Below are 21836 nucleotides of genomic sequence, written 5' to 3'. Positions count from 1 at the left end.
ATTCACGAAAGTGTCCAAACGAGGAGTCGTTTAATTTGCTTGGATGGAGAGACGCTATTTTACTCGACCTCGATGATACTTGCTCTAAACCGATTTCAACAGCTCTTTTTTTCTTTTAATATAAATAATGAATTTGGTATAGATATTACCAAATCTAACTTTAAATTAAATCCAAACCCTTCAATAAAATTGATATTAGTATTTTGAAAAAACAATTTGCACAAACTTCAAAATTATTATCAATTCAAGAAAACACTAGTGAACCCCTATTTAGAGATTCAACTAGTTATTTAATCCATGTTATTATGCTAATTAGATATTTTTTTAAAACAATTATATATATAATATTTTTAACTTATATTTGTACATAAAAAAATTATAAGTCAAAAGGTTTACGTATGCATATAATTAAATAAATCAAAAATCATGTATATTAAAAAATAAAAACAAATTATTAGCAATAAATGAACATAAAAATAGAAACTAATAGATATATATATATATATATATATATATATATATATATATATATATATATATATATATATATATCAAGATATTTTCATCCAATTCTGTACATTTTAGAAATATTATCCAAAAAAATATTTTTTATTTATATCAAACATAAAAAATATATATAAATTAGAATAATCTTTTAAAAAATTAAATGCATACAAAACAAATAAAAAAAATAAATGTCATTTGAAAGAGGTTATGTAAACAAAATAAAAGAGAGAAGGGGTATTAATTTAAATATAAATATAAATAATAATTTTGAAAAAAAAAACCTTAATTTAAAAAATAGAAAAGAAATAATTTTTTTTTAAAAAAAGTTAGGCGTTACTAGGTCTAGCAAGCTAGGCCAACTCACTTGGCCTATTTTGTTAGGACCTGTGCACTTAGATCTTTATTTTTTTATTGCAATTGTCATCCATCTCAATTTTCTTAAAAAAAAAATAAGTTAGACAATGCGTCGCCTGCTGAGATGGACAATGAGTCATTTGGTTTTGCCTAGATTCCAATCACTTGATAAATCTATTAATGGCCTAAAAAACCGAAAAAACTTTCCCAAAACCTGAAATCAATTCGAAACAAAAAATCTTCTCGAGCTTAAATCTCTTTTTTAGGCACTTTCAATATAGAAAAAAAGGCACATAATATGAAATTCACTCATTAAATGAAACCATTTGACACAAATATTGATCTTTTTTCTCTCTTTACTACTAAAATTCAGCAACTTCTCTCTCTTTTATCTCAAATCAGGGATTAAAAAAATAAAAAAAAATCAACTTTTATATCAAAATTAAATTGAAAAAGTATTGACAGACCAAAGATGTATAATTTTTAAAGTTTGAGTACTATATTAAACTTTTTGAAATCATCACTATTTGTGACGCTTGTTCTAGTTTGGTCTCTTGTTTTTTAATTTTGTTATTGGTCAATAAATTTGATTCAATTGCCCTTGAATTTTGTTAAAAAATGATGCAATTGCATATAAAAAAATTTAAGGATCAATTTGAAAACAAATCAAAATTTTGAATAGTAGACCCATAGTAAAATATGAGAGGGTGAATATTTCATATTGCACAATGAAATGGTCGTGCCTTTTAGTTTTTTATTAATGTTAGCTCTTTTGTCATTGTTTTCGCCTTAAAAAAACAAAATAAAGTAAAAAATGGATACTTTAATTTTAAATAATTATATTGTTAATCTTTTAGATAGTACTAGATAATTGATTCATTCTACATTGAGGGTTGAATTAATTTTTTTAACGTAAAAAATTTTTAAAAAATTAAACCATGTGAGAATTGTCTGATTTGACTCTATTATCTTGACAGGTCTAAAGACAACCTGAATGATTCGGTAAAAATATACTTTGACTCAAAATAAATATTTAAGATGAAATTTTTTTATAAACATTAAGAAAACAATATATTAAATTGATTAAGGTTAATATGGGTCAACCTGTCAATTCGCATACGAAATCATGAGATCATGATAACTTTATAGAAAACAAATCAAAATAAATTATGAAGTTTATTTTCTAATAAATCTAATTTTGAAGGATAAAACTAGAAAAAATCAATTAAAAAAGAATATAAAAAATAACTTGAGTCAATATTAGTTAACCTACCAAACTCGCAACCTAGATTATGAGATTGAGATAACCCAATAGAAAATAAATCAAAACAAATTATAAAGTAACTCGAGTCAACCTGAGTTAACTCGTCAAACTTGTGATCTAAGTAATGAGATGGGAATAACCTTATAAAAAGCAGACTGAAACAAATCACGAAACCTAATCTCTAATCAATCCAATATTAAATGATGAAATTGAGGTAGAAAAAAATTAATTAAGAAAAGAGGAGAACTCGAGTCAACCTAGTTGATTTATCAAATATGCATTTCATGTCATAAGTTTGGTATAACCTCATAAAAAATAAATTAAAAAAGATTATAAAGCTCAAATCTTAATAAATCTAGTATTAAATAATAAAATTAAAATTAGAAAAAAATAGATTAAAAGAAAAAATTCCAATAAATAGTGTTGTGTAAGAAAGGGTATAATAAAACTCATTCTCCTTTAGTTTTTTGTTCATTTAGTTACATAAAAATAGAGATAACCGAACAGAATAAAATAAAAGACTCAAAAAAGAGATGGATTTGATAATGATATATTAGATATAATAAATTTCTTTATTTTATTTGATTGATGAAGGATGAGAGAGAACAAATTACAAAAAATAAATTGTTTTACCACTATATATATTAAATTATGATTAAAACAATAAGTAAAGATCATTATTCTCACTTTTGTTTTGTTTATAATGAGCAGTAATCTTTTTTTTTCTTTTGAACTAACTTAAAATAATTATTTCTTCATCCAACAAAATCATGTTAAAAATGATTTTAAATGATTGTAAGAAAATAATTCACTTCTACGAAGATAGTATAATTAAATTATGATTTATTTGGTCACTATATTATTTTTTCAAATATATTTAATAATAAAATAAATTATATATCAAATAAAAGTATTGGCACCATTACAAAGCTAAACTCTAACATAGTTGGAAATACAAGATAAAAATTTCATGAAAAGCACACTTTTTTTTTTATTATTATTATCATTCAATACTCAACTTTCATCATTAAATCTAATTTCTTTGAAAACATGAATAATTTCCGTTTCTCTATATTATGTATTTTTTTAATAATTATATTATTTTGCTAATAATAATATTAATTTTTTCTCTATATTAAAGTTTTCCCGTATCAAGTCTTCTAAACATCCCACAAAGTAACAAAATCTTGGTCATGAAAGAATGCTTTCCACCCTCTAGTAAGGACACGAGTCTTGGACACCCAAATCTTGAACACCATCTCAAATTCCTTGCCATTAGGGTCATAAGTAATCACCTTAATTCCTTCAGCAATTTTCTCATCTTTATTAAGCAAAGGGTAGAGGTAGTTTTGTGCATCTGCTTTGTTCATTGACAAACCTGCTTTGATCATCCCTCAATTCACTCTCTGTCAACTGTTTTTCGAAAGGCTTGCAGATGCACATTGACAATTTCCTATTAGTCTATTTAACCGTGGAATTGAAGGGACTTCAGAGGGGACATAATCGTCGATGAGCTTGAAAGCTAGTTCTAAGTTTAATTGTGGCGGCACTCCTGGCAAGTTTCTATCAGCAGCATTAATGTTGGGTTCATCTTCTTGATCATCAAAATGGTTTCTTCTAACCACAGCTCCAGAATCTCGAGTTGGAGAAACTCTCAGACGCTTCCTGCTGAAATGTGAGCTCTGGTGCCTCTTTGCACAACAAAGGATATTACTTTACAATTTATCCAAAGCCAAAGCAGTTTTGTAACAAACCCTTGCGTGCATCAGACCGGAAAGAAGCAGAGCTGCTGCTCCTTGCTCTTCGAGTTCTTCAGGGTAGTCCTCTTTGTTGATTTCTCCAAGCTTCATCAACTTTATGCCTTCCTTTCCCATGATTAAATTTCGAGAGAGACTAGCTTCCTATAGTTTAACCAAGATAAACTATTTGGCTATGTAAAAGATATGACTAAAAATAATAATAATAATAACAATAATAATAATAATGTTAGGAATTGAAATGAAGGGGAAAAAAAGATTAATTTCCTAAATAAAACAAAAGGGAATTGAATTTTGTTTATTTGTTTACCCTAATTGACTCTCCCCTTATTAGGAATATCTCATTGTAATAAAGCTTTATGAATTTCATTAGCTAAACTAATATATATTGTCAAGAAATTGTTAACTACAGCTGGTAATGATAATACTGTAGTTTTCCTAAGCCAAAGATTATATGATAATTAATGACCCTATAAGATTGGTAATGATAATATATCCTAATATCAAAAATAATTTTTATAAAAATAATAAAAATATATATATTACAACTACAGCACTTCAAAACATCCTCAAAATTTGAGTGCAAATCTACTACTTTTAAAGTTCAAATGCCCTTTCTAATAATGGTAGTCAACTCAAATTGGAACTTTAAAGGCAGACCAGAAACAATAGAGACCACTACAGAAAATTCCATCTGAATTAAAACAAAACAGTTGCATTCATTACAATTTAGATGTCCATCAGAATTAAAATAGATTACTGGAATTCCCTCAATATATAATTACTGTAAACACTTATATACAGAAGTAGTGCAGTGCCTCCTTTCCGGCTTTATTTAGCACAACTACGTACAGAAATGAAAATAGATCTTAAACATCTCCAGCGTCACTCATTCAGGATGGGTATCAATAAAGAGTTCTGTTGAGAAGTCCATTTCACCAACGATCCTCCCCCTGTTTGATAGACATGCATACATGAAATCAATGGCAGTTAGAATATTTGAAACAAAGTTCATAGCTTGTACCTTTCGAGGACAAACTTCCCTTCTTTGTACTTTTGACTCAACTCATGTGCTGCCTCCTGTTCAGGAAGGAAAAGGCAAATTAGGGAATTCTAATCAGAAGGTAGATTTCACCTAAAATAAGAAACAATGAAAACAGAAGCATTTACAGCCAAACCAATATTTCAAAGGGTTATTTTTAGGGGTCAAGCATTGTGTGTGTCAAAGAGAGACATTACATATTTCCAGCCAATAATTCCCCCACAACAGCAACAAAATATGTCAGCTACAGTATGCATTCCTGAAAGCATCATTCTCTCCTCTAACACTCCCACAGTGATGTTCACCCTGAAATCACAAACTCCGTAATGTGCATCAATAGAAGAGATAAGATAGGAAATACTTAAGATGAGAAAAAATCATTTCCCCCCTATCTAATCAATTCACTTGAACTTCATGATGAAATTTGCGTGTGGGTGCATGTGTGTAGATAAAGGGATCACTGTTAGGCATAATCTTAACACCAGTGTTTTGAAAGGACCATATTGCACGATATTTCTCATGGTTGGTGCTGCTGCCCATGCAACCATTTTTATGGTAATGCGATTTGAGTGAGTGTGCGCGCGCGCACAGATAAGGGATCACTGCCAGGAATAATCTTAACACTAGTCTTTTGAAAGGACCATGTTGCACAATATTTCTCATAGTTGGTGATTCTACACATGCAGCCATTTTTATGGTAAGAGACTATGATATGACTACTCAATACAACAATTTGTTAGATTGTGTCCTTAGGCATCGCAATGCAATCATATCACATCTTGACTGGGTATGTATATTTTCAGGCTTTTACAGTTTTGGTTGTATATTTACATGAGCACTTTAGGGCACCTTCATTGAAGGATTATTTAATGCTGATATGATCAATAGCATCCAAGAGGATGACCCCTGATTATATGACCAAAATCTTCACCGCTAATATGTCATTCAAGTTCTTGTCAACTCTCGTATAAATAGATGATCAAGACCTTGAGTTCTGAGCAGTGATCAGTTTCCACAAGAAAAAATGGTAGCAGTGCTTAAATTAAATATGCTGGGAAAAAATAAATCATGCAGGGGAAGATGGTAGCGATGCTTCAGCAGAAAAACTTGATATCAGGACATTTTACTGATGGTTAAACTTTATTTATGGAGTTATTGGCATTTTGATGGTAGCAGTGCTCTAAATGGTTCTTTTAGTGCCTGATAAATGACACATTCAAATTTCATGGACTGAAGAAGAGAGAAAAACATGAAATTTAGAAAAGAAGATATGAAAGAGAGAGGTTACAATGAGAACACAAATTTGGAGGAAAGTATTTTCAATGTGAAATTAGTTACAATTGCTCAACGATAAAAATTACTTGCATTTCTGTCAAACTTGGTCCTTGGACATAAAAAATAAATCCAAATTTGGCATGCAATCCAAAACATCTGAAAAAATCTTAAAATCCTAACGAGTCAATTGCCTAGTTTTCTTATAGGTCCGACCTTGAGGATTTGGAAGCAAGTTGGGAAGAAAAACAGAACCATTAAATGAATCAATCTATGTCCAGACAATACCATCCAGATCCATATGGGAAGAATCATCCAAGCCTACCCCGATATTTAGGACAGAATAACATTAAATATAAATCAGGACAGCCTGATAGTAAACCATAAAAGAAGTAAATAATGCAACTAAATGGACGGAAAAGGCACATTTTCCAACTTTCATTCATTCTTAAGTTGTTCAAGGGATCTTTTTATCTTCTTCTATTGTTATCAATAGCTTTACATTCTCTCACTATTCATTAGATTTCCACTGTCTTCAACACTAGTGCTTTGTGGAACAGGTGTTTAAAATAAACTTTTGCAGATAAAGTTTTTTATTTCTTCAGCACCAACAGGAGAAGTTATATATCAAGCAACCCAACGCCACCTCATAAATTTGAAATAACATCAGAAGAGAATTCCTGATGCTGTCATCTGAGGTTTTTTGCTCACAAGAGTTGTACTAATTATCATTCCATTCCAATGTGATTACTCTGAAAAGTTTGGTGAGAAACCAAGAATAAAACATCCAAATTTCAGTGTTTTGAGCATGCAATCAACTATGGTTGAGAATTGACCAGCTCATCACCACTGCTAATTAATTTCTTATGTATTTGAATTATATTTTGAACAACTTTTCCTGCTGTGGTGCATTATCACCAATCAAAAAAAGACAAGACAACTAAAATTACTACATAATGCAAATAAACAGCAGAAGGAAAAATGTTTGAACTTCAGAATTTTCATTGCAAGAACATGTAAATTCTCCAATCCTAGCAGCACAAAAGGAGAGAAAAGGATAACGGATACTGGGCTTAGAGGTAGGAAACTCAATTTCAGAAATTTGAGCCAAAACAGTGAAAGAGATACATAAAGCTCTAGCTTGGAGAGAGCCTTTCATGCCTTTCAAAGTTTAGGCGTCCAGCCAACAATGCACACAAATTGAAAAGATGATAGGACCATCAATGCTAACTATGTAAAGTGCCACTACTTGAATCCTCGTTTAGAATTAAAAATCTTCTTGTTGCATCGCACTCCAGCCACAAATCACAAGATATTATCTAAAAAGATTTGAAAGTGATCTACCTAGGCATGTTCACCAGCAAATCGCTATCACAATAGAGATTAAAGCTTTATAAATGGGACATTAAAGAGATCATTAATTAATCAAGATTTTCAAAAGAAGGCAAGAAAGAACTTCTGTCAAAATTGAAGCACTCACACATTATTGAAGAGATAAGCTTTTCCTCTGCGGCAACGAAAAGACTGGCCAAAAAAAAGAAATATGAGACCCCAAAAGAGTTGAATAACTCAAATGCAAGCACAATACATGACAGTGAACTAAAACAAACAGAATCAACAATTCCATGAACCCCTTAAAAAAAAGAAAAATAGAATGGAGGGTTTTGGTTTACTTTTGAGACAAGTTGATCAGGGAGAGCTAAATGGGTCCCACAGAACTTGCATCTGTAAGAACGACCCTCTAACTCCACTACAAATATCCTTCCCATATCTTCCTGTTTACCTCTTGTTGATTTCAGGCCACCGGTGCAATTGCAGTTGCAGACCAAATAATCATAAGTCCGAAAGTGAGTTATGGATTAGAAGAAGCTAGGTTAGTGGTGTTAGATTTTTTTTATATAGTGTCCTGGTATTGCTAGTATTAATTCAACACCAGATAGAGTTTGGTATTACATGTGGCGCTTTGACTCGAGCTCGAGTAAGAGTGGTTTATGACAGGGGTTAGAAGAAAAATAAAAAACGTGATTAAATTAAAAAAATTAAAAAATTAAATTAAAAAAAATTAATTAAACTGATTGAAATTTAAAAAAAAACTAACAAATTTGATTTGGTTTCGATTTTATAAGTCTAAAATTAAAAAAACCAAACCAAACCGAGCCAAACCGATTTGAACCGGTTTTTATTCTAAAAAACCAAACCGAAATGATTTGGTTTTGATTTTTTAAAATTGATTTGGTTATTTTTTTATAAAAACCGAATCAAATGGAAAATGATTACCTCTAATTTATGATTGGTTATTGTATTTTAAAGTATTTTTTATTTAAAAATTATTAAAATATTTTTTTATAATAGTATATTAAAAAAATTAAAAACATTTTAAAATTTTAATTTAAAATAAAAAAATCAATTTATTTTAAAATATAGCGTTGCTACAATAAAAATCAATTTAAAATTTAAGATTAAGTTATTGAAATTATCATAGAATTAATTCAAAAAAGCTTTAAAACAACCAGATCTTGAACTCATATTCTAATGTCAGTATGACCAATTATATTTCTACTTTGAATGTTGAGTTTGAATTAAATGGTCTCATTTAAGTGAGGCAAAAGAGTATTAATAGGTGTAATTAAACTTTTCACATAAACACTCATATTTCATTTTTATATAAATCATATTATTATTCTTTATACTATTTTTTACTTAATTTTTAAAATATTTAAGGCTTGTACTTTGCATCCATTTATTATTTTCCAATGAAAATATCCAATTGAATGAAATTTCAACAGATTTTCTTTATACAAAAACTATATCCAAATTATATTTAGTCATTTTCTAAATAAAACACGTAATAACATTTCAACATCATCACATGGATAGTTTTATGTAACAACCCTAACTTTTAAAGTATATTTCAAATACATCTTTGGGCATAAATCATTGAAACCCTAGACATTTTTTTCCTTTCATAATCCATCATTCATGACTACATGTTACTCCTATTTTAGTTATTTAATATTCTATCAAAGTTTTGGCTGAATCTCTCCTAAAAAATAAAAAATCTCAAGTGTTAACATCAACAATTCAAAAATATTCCAAACAAATTCATGGTCCAACCACCCCTGGACCTTTACCATTACATTAATAATCAATAATAGAATCATCTAGGTGGTGGCCTAGTGGTAAGAACTTAGGACCAAGAGATTTACTCCCTCTGTGGTCTCAGATTCGAGCCATGTGGTTACTCATATGATGATCACCGAAGGCTTACATGATCGTTAACTTCAGGGCTCGTGGGATTAGTCGAGGGACGCGCAAGCTAATCCGGACACCCACGTTAAACTAAAAAAAATAGAATTTAACAATAGTATAACATAACATATATTCCTTTATTTTTATTTTATTAATCCACCATTAAAACTTTAAAATGATACAAAATTATATTTTAATAGTAAATTATTAGATTCCATCTAATAATTCATTAATAACTCGATAAGTTAATCACACTGATGCCACCAGCTCCACTCCAAGTAGCTTAGTCAATCAAGTATCCCGATAGTCAATTACATTGATATCACTAGCTCCACTCAAAACAGCTAATCAATTAAATATCTTTGCAATTGATTATATTGACGTCATAAGCTCCACTCGGGATGACCAGACAAATAAAGATCCCGACAGTTGATTACATTGATGTCACTAGCTCCACTTAGGACAACTAGTTAATTAAATATACTAACAGTCAATTAAATTGACGTCATTAACTCCACTCAGGACGGCTAGTCAGTTAAATATATCAACAATCAATTATATTAATACCACTAGCTCCACCTAGGATAGCTAGTCAATTAAATATCTCGACACTCAATTACATTGACGTTACTAGCTCCACTCAGGACTGCTAATCAGTTAAATATCCAAATAGTCAATTATATTGATGTCACGAGCCCCACTCAGGATGGCTAGTCAGTTAAATATCCCAACACTCAATTATATTGACGCCACTAACTCTTCCTAAGATAGCTAGTTAGTTAAATATCTCATCACTCAATTACATTAATGTTGCTAACTCTACCCAAGATGACTAGTCAATTTTTTATTTACATAAGAATGTCCTTTGTTGCGATTAATCACAAATCATCTATGTACACCCACACACATACTAATTTCTAGCCTTGTAGGCATATTCACATAACAATGTTTAGGCAACATTTACACAATAATAATATTTCATATGATTATCACATACACATAGTTAATTCATGTATATATATTAACACTAACAATCACAAATTCAACCATAAAGATTTCTATTCATTTCAACATTCTAATTAATATCCAATCATATTTCAAATACCAATTAATATTTCAATTCTTAAGTTAATATTCATGCCATCAAGTTAAGTTCTCATTTAATACTTTTATATGTCTAATTTGTAATTTCATGTTTAATACATCAAAACCCAATAATTAATATTTACAATTTACATTACCAATTTGGAGTTTTGACATAGAATTTTCCAAATTGTTTCCACAATTCAATCCAACACTTAAACACATGTATTCATTTACATTACTATAACACTTATTGTTTGAATATTTTTTTATTTTTTTTTGTAATTCATCTTAATGTCCACACATTATGTCATTATCCAAAATGGCTTAATTTTTTATTAATGAATTTCAATGTCCAAATGGTTTAATTTTTATTTAACGAATTTCATTGTCTAAATGACTTAGTTTTTCATCAATGAATTTCAATTATCTTATACTTAGCATTTGAACATAATTCTCAACACAATTAAATCCAACAATCAAGATCAACTTTCCTAAATCTCTACAAAATTGACTAAATTAACAATTTGATTATTTTTAACAAAACTCATTATTTTATCATAATTCCCTTAATTTATTTTTTTAGGCATATTACTTTCAATATCAAAACATAATACACTATCTAATTTAACCATTTATCCATACCATAATGCACTTTTTAATTTCCATGTTTGGCAATTATTTTCTCTTAACAACCTACCACATACACATATATTTTTCCAGTCATAACCGCCCATACTCACACACAACTCATATTATTTTTATAATAGTTTAAATATACACACGTTCATGACTATTATACAAGTTCATAATCAAGCACACAAGCACATTCATAACAGTTCCTAAATATACACTTTCACAATCATCATAACAATCCTTGTTTAAGCACCTTTAGGATGTCAAAAAAATCCTCAAACTTATGCATTCTTAGCTTTCATAACAACTAATAATTACATATATTATGTTGTCGAAATTAGCCCAAACTCACTTATTTTTATGCCAATGTAACATCCCTCAATTCACTCATAATTGGGTTGTCATAGTAGCCCAACTTCACACTTTTTTGTTGTCATAACAACCCTTATTCTCTCTTCGTTAGGATGTTATAACAACCCATTTTTTAACCATAAAAAGTTGTCATGATAGTTCTTATGTGCTATTTAATTCCTAGAATACATTACTAAAAGTGTAATCAAATTTCATGACTATTTGATCTTTAATTTTACCAATATCTTAAGTTCAACAACACACATACACATAAACACTCATTTCAACTGTTTACACATTCAAAGCAACTACTACAAACATCGTATGTGTAACCCAAACATGAAAATCATCCTCATATATTCATTTTCTATTTTTCTACTTATTACCCTTACTTGAAAGTATACTAATAATCATAATTCAACAGATAATATTAGATGTTACCCTTCTAAGCATCATCACATCAACTATACATAAAACTAATCACAATTCATTTGGATTATCATCAATTAATCCAATTCCCGAAGACCTTCTCTATGGTCGGCCCCAAGTGTTCAATATTTTTAAGTTCTCTTATTTAATTTGTTCCATTTTTTTCATCTCATTCATTCATACTCAATCTCACTCCTAAAACCATTTGGTTTATAATATTTTCACAAATCACATTTCTTCGTACAACTTTCTAATTATCATTTTCTATTACATATAAAAATTTACATTTTTCAAACTTGGTTTAAAGCTTATTTCATTTCAACTCATTTTATATACTTATTGAATGATCATATATTTTCACAAGGTTTAATCAATTCCTTATCTTTCATGCCTTCAAATCTTATTTCTTAGTAATAATTTTGATTTAGCACAACATATTAGGCTTCCTAATCAATTCCTTATCTTTCATGCCTTTAAATCTTATTTCTTAGAAAAAATTTTGATTTAGCATAACATATTAGGCTTCCATATTAGTTTCTCACCACCAAAATCACAAATTTATAACATATATTCATCCTTTTCTTTTCCCTTCATATGGTTTACCCTAAACCACCAAAAACTCATAAGTTCCAGCTAAGTTTTTTCCTTCTAAATGTCATTATTCAAGTCATTATCATACAAATAACCCTAAAATTCATAAAAACAAACATTCCCTTAAATTTTATACATGAACCCTAAACATGTATATTGGGGATTTTTGTCCTCTAATCCACAACACAAGAAAAACAAGACAATACAACATATAAATCAACTTACCCATAAACTTTGCACTCAATTTGTGAGTTTCTTTGAAAATTTTTCTTAAATCTTATTCTTCCTTCGACAAGAGCTTGGTTATCTCTCTAGACTCTAACCCCTATTTTTCTTCCTATCACACTACTTTTAGTATAAATTTCTTTACTTATCTTCCCTTTTTATGTTCTTAATCCATTCTCTCATCAAGTTTTGTAGAGAAAGCAAGAAAGAAGATGAATGAAGAAGTATCTTTAACTCTATCCTTCCTTTGATACTTTTGAACCTATCAGCCAGCTCAAAATAAAAGGGGAAGGGTTTATTTATAAAAACACCATTGTTTAATCCATGTGCCTTTTTTTGTATTGTTATCTTTTTTTAGGTCTTTCTTCTATTATATCAAAAGGTAGAGCATAATATTTATTAATGACTACTCTAGGAAGGTCTTGATGTATTTTTCAAAGAGAAAGAGTGATGTGTTTATCACTTTCAAGCAGTGAAAAACCTTGGTTAAGAAATAAAATGGTAAGAAAATTAAACTTTTAAGAACTTATAATAGTTTGGAATTCTACTCGGGTGAGTTTGATGAGTTTTACAAGAATAAAAGAATTGTTAGACTTCACACTATTATGAATACATATCAAAATAGGATTGTTGAATGTATGAACATGACACTCTTAGAAAGAACATGTTGCATGCTTTCATAAACTAGATTGTAAGAACAATTATGATGAAGTAGTTAACATGGCTTGTTATCTAGTGAATAAATCTTCATCAATGATTTTAGAGTTTAAGAATCCATATAAGGTATGATCTGTTCTCATATCAATTACTCTAAACTGAGAGTATTTGGTTGTCCTACTTATACTCTTGTTAAGGAAAATAAACTTGGGTTGAGAGCAAGGAAATGTATATTTCTAGGCTATGCATCTAGGGTAAAGGGATATCAATTATGGTGTGTTGATCCCAAATCACTTAAAACTAATATGGATGAGACCCTTGATGGTTTTACTATATTTCACAAAGAAAATGAGTTGACTGGTATTGATGTTGAGGTTGATTAGGATACCAGCAAATAGGCAAAGCTTGAGATTAAAGCTTTAGAGACAGTGCAAGAAGATGATTCAGCTGAGGTTGTTGAGGAAGTGGCATAGGTTATTGTTGTTAAAAATTCACCTAAGGAACAACCTTATAATATTTCTATATAAAGGCAAATAAGACATATAAAAGCATTAGTTTAGTATAATTAAGCTGATTTAGATGATTTTACCTTGAAAATTGTAGATAATCTTGATAATCATGAGCTTTATTCTTATAAAAGGTAATTTCTTGCAAATAATCTTCTTAATGGATACTTGATATAAATAAGAAGATTGAATAATGAGAGATTGTTAAACCACCATATGGTTAGAAGATTATTAAGTACAAATGGATTTACGAAAGAAAAGATAAAATCCTAGTGATTAAGGGTGTAAGATTTAAAACAAGCTTAGATGCTAAGGGTTGTACATAAAAAAAAAAGATGTTAACTTCAATGAAGTGTTCTTTATAATTATGAAACATAGTTCTATATAAGTATTGTTTGTTATGGTTGCTTTGTTTGGCTTAGAACTTGAACAACAAGATGTCAAAACAACTATTATATATGGCGAGTTAGAAGAGATGATCTATACGCGTCAACCATAGGGTTTCATTTCTCAAGGTAAGTAAAACAATATGCACTTATTGAAGAAGTTATTGTATGTTTTGAGGCAGTCACTAAGGAAGTGGTATAAAAGGCTTGATGTATTTATACTTAGGTATTATTACTTTAAAAGTGACTATAATAGCTGTGTGTATTTCATGAAGATATTAGATGGCTCATTTATGTACTTGTTGTTATGTATTAATGATATGTTGATTACCTTCAAGAACATAGTTGAGATCAACAGTTTGAAGGATCGGTTGAGTGTATAGCTAAAAAGATTTTAGGTATAGAGATATGTATAGACCAAAGCGCTGGCAAGTTATACTTATCAAAGAAAAAATATTTCAAGAAAATAGTTGAGCATTTTTTGTATACAAGACTGCAAGCCAATAAGTACTCCATTTGTAGATAATTTTAGGTGTTCCATATGCTAGTATAGTTGGAAGCATTATGTATGTTATGACCTATACTCATCCAAACATTTCACATGTTATTATGGTTAGTAGGTTTATGGGAAATCTTGGTAAAGTTTATTAGCATATCATGAAATGGATATTTTGTTATCATAGAAGTACCACACATGTTGGTTTGATATATGACAAAGGCAGTAGCACTAGAAGTAGTGTTGAGGGCTTTCAGATTCATATTATGTTAGTGATTTGGATAAAAGGAGGTCATTGACAGTTATGTTTTCACTATCTCAGGTGTGTAATTAGTTGCAGAGAAATTTTATAAACCATTATTGACTTATCTATAACAAAGGGTAAGTATATGGCATTGACAAAGACAACGAATGAAGTTTTATGGCTAAGAGGTTTAAGTGATAATCTTGGTTTTTCACATAAGTTAACTATTGTGCATTATGATAGTTAGATTGTTCTAATATTAGTATGTTACGGAAACAACCACAGAATCTACTTGCCAATTGGTTTGAGATTCTATGATTGTTTCTATAATATATGTCATACTCATATTAAAATTAAAAAAAAGGACATGCACATAAAAATAATGTTTGGATAACTTATTGGATGCATAAATTTTTATCTATAAGACCATCATTTTATTTTTTTAATAGTTATCAATATAATATGTTTTTAAAATATTTATTCAAGAATGAAATTAGTGTTTTAAAAATTAAATTTAGTTGAATACTTTCTTATGATTTATTAAAAATCTTGAGGAAATTATACAAACGGTGCATATTTGCTAATTTAAAAACCTAAAACTAATAGGGGCTGCTATGAATTAAAAAAAAAATATCAAAACAGAAATTGTCTCCCTTCACTACCAAGCTTCTCCTCTTCTGCTCTAATAGGAGGATTAAGATTTAAGAAGAATGAGGTAAATCCTATATTGTTTTTCCCAACATCATTATAACTTTTAATGGACAGAAAATCTCCACAAAAGAATTACTTCCACTCTCATAGAAGCTCAATGAGTAAACAAATTTAGTGTCAAATTGATCCAAAATATTCAGAATGTACATCTTTAATTTTTATATGACATTAAAGTATCCCTGACAATGAACAATTGCTTGTTATGTTTACTATAAAAAAAAATATTATATGAAGGAAAATCGATGGTTAGGAAAAGAGAAAGGAGGTGACCTTATTACCAAGCATGTCAATGTGACCCCAGATATAAATAAATTCATAATAGAAGAAGGATGAAATACATGTGGTTTAAGAATGAGTATGACCCAACTAATAATTCTAAGTACCCATAAGGATTATCATTTCATTTTTTAATGTTAATATCCAGGAAAAATTGTGATTCATGCAATCTTATTGTTGAACAACATGGGAGACAAATCCGTCTTGACAGATGTTGACGTCTAATCCACTTTTCAGTTTATCATTCATATTATTATAATTGGTTAGATGTTAATTACTTATTAATTTTGGTTGCTCTGCCTATATTTATTAAACCCAATTCAAGATTGATCTAACCAAGGAATCAAGTCCTAGGTTACATGAGTTGACCCAGGTCAACCCGGGAAAATAAAAAAAATTTAAGATTTTAATATCCCACATTGAAAAGTTTTGAAACTATGCATGTGGATGTAAGCTATAAAAAAAAGTAAAGTGTAATATATTTATTCCACATTGAAAAGTTAAGAAACAATTCATGTTGATATATGCTATAAAAAAAAAAGAAATGTGAAGTGTAGTTGACTTATCTCACATCAAAAACTTAAGAAACAATTCATGTGAATATAGGCTATATATAATTATCCCCCATCAAAAAAATTAAAAAACAATTCATATGGATGTAGGATGTCGTGGAGTGCACGATATTGAATGACAGGTTTTCCTCCTGGATCAAAAGGGGTTTTAGATGTGTTAGGATAAATCATAAAATTATTATTTGAAAGGTTTAAGAGTCGCCACATGGGAAAGACCCATCAACCCTAGTACACTTTATTTATGGTAAGCTGCATTATTGATTGATTGTTTTTCTCTAAGTCTTGTTTCTATCTGTTGGTCCATTTAAGGTTCAAGAAAGGTTCTCCTTAGTAAGGAGGTCTCTATCTTATTAGACTAAAACATAATCATTCTAAAGTCTGAATTTTAATGATATATTTATTTCTATTTTGTATCTTTAATACCTAGGATAATACTTTATAGAGTAATTTTATACTCTCAAAAATTAAAGTCTACAATTAATTCCTAACATTTTATTTGTGTCAATTCATTTAATTTAATTTAATATCAGGAGTATGCATTACATTGTAAAATTCATACTCCAATTATTAATTAAACAAATTAATTTTTATGATGTTTTCAAAATTTTGATCAAATCCTAATGGATAATCATAAACTGGTTATGATACCTATTGACCGATTTTTTTTATTTTTTAAAGTATGATAAAAAAATGCATTTTTTATTTCCTTATAAAATATTCATGAAAATGATTTTTAGAATTTAGAGAATGTACACAAATAAAAACATATTTTTTTTATTTTTTTAAAATTTCAAATAAAAGCAAGTACTTTGAATAACAAGTCAGTATCTTACAATGTAAGTCCATGGCCCTGATTTTAAGTGAAATGGTTGGAAAAACATGAGAGAGACTTACAAATAATTCTAAAATGATCCCTAATTTTTTCTCAGATATTTTGGAAATCATTTGGGGTTTGTTTGGCAAAACACAATAATATTTTTTAAAATCAAATAAGATACCAATTTAAAACATGTTATTCTTTTACCATCACCAACTTAATAATCCAACAAAAAACAATCAAACATCAAATATTGTTAATTTCACAAATTATATTCAAATCGCATATTAATTCAAGCGAATCAACACAAACCCATACATAATTCATGCAACAACATTTAATGTTCAAATACAAATCAAAACTCTAAAAATAAACTCACTAATCAACACAAATTACCAAATCATTTCAAACAAAAAACACATATTAATCCAAATCAATAATGTCCAAACAATCCAAAAATATAAACAACAATGAGCTATTTATCTCAAAATTCACAACATTTTAGCAATTTATTAGAAAAATAATTTGAGGTTATGAATCGACATTCTGAGATGTTTAGCAAGTTTAGGAATTACTGGAATCATATTGACAAAGCTGTTGGAACATCGATGCGTGACCACGTATCACCATCGTTATTGGCACGTGGAATCACGCGACGTTGCTGCTGGAGGAGGAGCACCAGGTGAATCTTAAACTCCTATGTCTCCTCTTTGATTTCTCACCAATGGTGCAATAAACAAGCATCTATAAAGGGAGCTCTACTTCGTTGAATTCTCATTCTTCTTCTTGTTTTTCAATTCAGGTTTGTCTCTTCTTCCTACTGCCAAGTGTTATTGTTGCTGCTTCTAGGAAAAAGTCTTATTATGTCTAAAACTAATACATTCCCTCTTTGATTCTCCACTAGTTGAGCTACAAATGGATCTCTTTAGAAGGGGATCTGTTATATTGAAGTTCAATTTTTACTCTTGTTTTTCAACCCAAGTTTATCTTTTCTCCCTAATGGTGTGTTTTAATGCTACTACTAGTAGGAGAGAATTTTACAAGGTCTAAAACTACTACATCTCCTCTTGGATTCTCCATTAGTAGTGTCATAAACATATCACTGTAAAGGAAGCTCTGCTACATTGAAGTTTGATGTTTGTTATGTCTCTTCTCCCTACTGCTATATTTTAATGTTGTTACTCATGGGAGATAATTTTATAAGGTTTGAAACTACTACATCACCTCTTGGATTTCCCACTAATAGAGCTATAAATGGATCTCTTTAAAGGGAGCTCTGCAATGTTGAACTTTGATGTTTGCTCCTATTTTTTTCTTCACATTTAGTTGTTAATACTATTGCTTGTAAGGGTTGTTTTGTGATGATTTAAGGGTTATCTTGGAGTGACTTGGAAATGGACTTTTCTGATATGAAAGCTGATTATTTGGATGGTGTTTTAGTGGTTAAAGTTTTGTATGGTTTGAGGTCTATTTTAAGGTGTTTTGGTTGGAGTTTTCATGGTTGTTATAGTTTTAGTTTGGAGGCAGTATCCCTCCCTATTAGGCTTCTTGGGTTAGGGTTTTGTGGGTTTTTATAGGAGAAATATGAAGGTTCTAGGGCTTATAAGTTGATAGGATCTTGACTCTTGATGTTAAAGAATAGATCTCAACCATTCATTGAAGATAAGGATGAAAGTTTATCCTGTTTTGCACCTGACAAAGAAAGGACACAAGACTGTTTAGTTGGTGGAGCAATGTTGGGTAGTATTTTTTGGAGAGAATTTGCAAGTGTTTTTGGTGCACTTAGAACTAAAATGTTGGCTTAGAGTGAAATACAAGTATCAAGATGTAAGTTGGCATGAGATTTATATGGTATGGTAAAGTGATGAAGAAGAATTCAGGGCTGAATTATGGGCCATTGGGCATTTTTTTCTTTTTTGTTTAATATAAAGAAAACAGAGAATAGTACATGAATGACATATCTTTCAGGGTCTAAGCTTAGAAATTAAACAACTTATTATCCATTAGGCAAGGTTGTTCACGATCCAGTTTGGGCTATAAAGACAAACCAAACTGAGACGTGTTAATTTTGGAGAATAGGAACTTGACCTAATCGAAAACTGGTTCAAATTAGTTCAGTTTGGTTTTTTTATATATATAAAACTCGAAAACCTAATACCAACATAAATTGGCTTTTTTAGGGTTTTTTAATTGGGCATCCATTAAATTGGGCTTTAAAAATCTTCTTGTTGGGTTTAGTTTGTTGATAGGCTTTTTAATAAAAAAAAAATTATTAGTTTTTTAAAGAACTAGCCATATTAAGCTAAATTAAGCAACAAATTCATTAGTCCATTCTTAGATGTTATAAAAAAATGACCCCTAACTTGTCCAAGTATGTTTTTAATACTCATCAATAACCTCATAATCTCCGTTAAAGAAATTATAAAGATTGGCTTTTAATTGTATCAAGTTTATTTTTAAAACATACATAGTTACATACACAACCTAATTTAATAGAACCTCAATTTAATAGGAGCTCATCCAATTAGACAATTGCATTATGTAATTCGCATTAAGCCAATTTAATAGGAATCTATTTTTCCGTACCTAGTAAAATCAATGCAATATGCAAAATGCATGATCAAATTTGGACACCTCAAATTAACAAAGGTGTTCACACTAAAAAAGTTAAAATAAATATGTAGATATATTAGAAGCAAACAAATTATCAAATCTAATATGAACAAATCCATATTAGAGGGAATCGAACAAAAACATCCACCGTAGTTGAAAATCCAGTAAGTTAAAATAAACGAGCAAATACATTAGCAGCAAACAATAAATTATCAAATTTAATACAAACAAATCCAAATTAGAGGGAATTAAACTAAATTATCCAATATAGTTTGAAAATCCAGCAACAACAGCATCAAAAAAATCCAACAACAGCAAAAGCCAAAAAATCTTACAAGGTTAAAGTTATATAAATATAAAAAAAAACACTAGCAAATTAGCAACACATCAAAGTTCAACTAGTAAAAGAATTAACGATGTAACATTTTAAAAGGAATTAATAAGGTAAATTAAATCAATTACTCAAAACAAATCTTTTTCATGATTGCACCAACATCATCAATACTACTTACAATCAGTTGAGATTTTCAAACTTTCATAAAATTCTACAAAATCATAAATTTAAATGTTAGATTAAACATATACAAAGAAACGATATTATAGTATAACTAAATTTAAATCTGTATGACAAATTACCTGACTTGATCATCTTAGAATTTTCAATATAATCTATAAAGGTTCTAATATTGATTAGAATTGGTAACAAGCATAATGGCACTAAGATTGAATGCGAGCAACAAAACAAAATTGTTGTGCTTGAAAGTTGTAATTGTTTTTGCTGCTAAGATCTGAGCTAAGACAAGAATACATACTGGAGTTAAATGATTGTTTTAAATGTTAGATTTGTTTACCTAAAGTTTAGTATTTTAAACTAACATCATTTCCAAAACCCTTTCGAAGAGTCTAAACTCCCACATGATCCCTATGACAACAATATAAAGAATTTCAAGGATCAAACTAAACCAGTAATATTCATATATTGAATTGCATTTTTAAGAATTAAGAAGTTCATCACCAATCTGTTTATTCTAACCTTCTTGGCCAAACAATGAAAAATTAACAGAAACCAAACTCCAATCTCTTATAATATATTTCATGTCTTCTGATTTTAAACCAAAATCCCACTAAAGCCCTGCAACCATAATATGTACAATAATAATACACCATGATTTCTAAATAAACCCTTTACAAAATCCCCACCATAAAAAGAAAAAATAATTGCTTTCTCTAAAGTAACTACAAATGCAAGCTCTTTTTTATGAATGGGCAGATTCCACAACCATTCATTCTTAACCAAGTAAGAATATTAAAATATAAAAATTTATAAAACATTCATCAAAACCCCAAATGTAAATTCCTTTTAATTGCAATCAAGCAACAAAGTTAAATCACAAAATAAATAAGCAGATTCAATTCCAAAATATCTAAATCTTTGAAAATTAACCAAACAAATACTTAGATTAAACTATAAGAAAAACATAGCAACAACTGAAATAACTCCCACCCTATTAAGCACATAAACAAACATGAAGAGTGGAGTGTCAAAGTACAATTTATTTTGCAGATTTTATACCGTAAAAGCTCAATCTAGACCCCAAATTATAGATCTTTCATGACTCACGACCACTAATAAAAGTAAGGAGAAAAAAATTACAATTAGTAATAGTAAAGCCCTAACTACTAATTAGTAATTACATTCCAAATTAGGAGAAGTTAAAAGATAAAATGGAATATTACCTTTGAGAGAAGTCTTCAATCAAGAGGGAGAATGAGAGAGAGAAGTCAGGGGGGATGGGGA

General features: G+C 29.3%; 1 protein-coding gene across 1 annotated transcript; it reads right to left on the bottom strand.

Annotated features, from left to right (window-relative positions):
- Positions 1–4561: 4561 nt before the first annotated feature.
- Positions 4562–8151, bottom strand: LOC133702888 (protein yippee-like At5g53940). The gene is made up of 5 exons (XM_062127213.1): positions 7870–8151; positions 7677–7720; positions 5122–5230; positions 4907–4962; positions 4562–4835 (listed from the first exon to the last, which is right to left on the bottom strand). Exons 1-5 carry the CDS (start codon positions 7963–7965, stop codon positions 4772–4774), a joined length of 369 nt encoding a protein of 122 aa, XP_061983197.1. The 5' UTR covers positions 7966–8151; the 3' UTR covers positions 4562–4771.
- Between the last annotated feature and the right edge of the window lie 13685 nt (positions 8152–21836).

This window comes from Populus nigra, chromosome 9 (assembly GCF_951802175.1).
Source record: "Populus nigra chromosome 9, ddPopNigr1.1, whole genome shotgun sequence".
Classification (NCBI taxonomy): Eukaryota; Viridiplantae; Streptophyta; class Magnoliopsida; order Malpighiales; family Salicaceae; genus Populus; species Populus nigra.
Note: the sequence above shows the minus strand (reverse complement) of the source record. Positions and strands in the feature narration are given on the sequence as shown.

Coding starts and splice junctions, on each gene's coding strand:
- LOC133702888 (XM_062127213.1), bottom strand. CDS start 7,965: ATGGGAAGGATATTTGTAGTGGAGTTAGAGGGTCGTTCTTACAGATGC. Junction 5,231..7,676: donor GCTTATCTCTTCAATAATGT/GTGAGTGCTTCA, acceptor TTGTGATTTCAG/GGTGAACATCACTGTGGGAG. Junction 4,963..5,121: donor GAATTATTGGCTGGAAATAT/GTAATGTCTCTC, acceptor CTTCCTGAACAG/GAGGCAGCACATGAGTTGAG.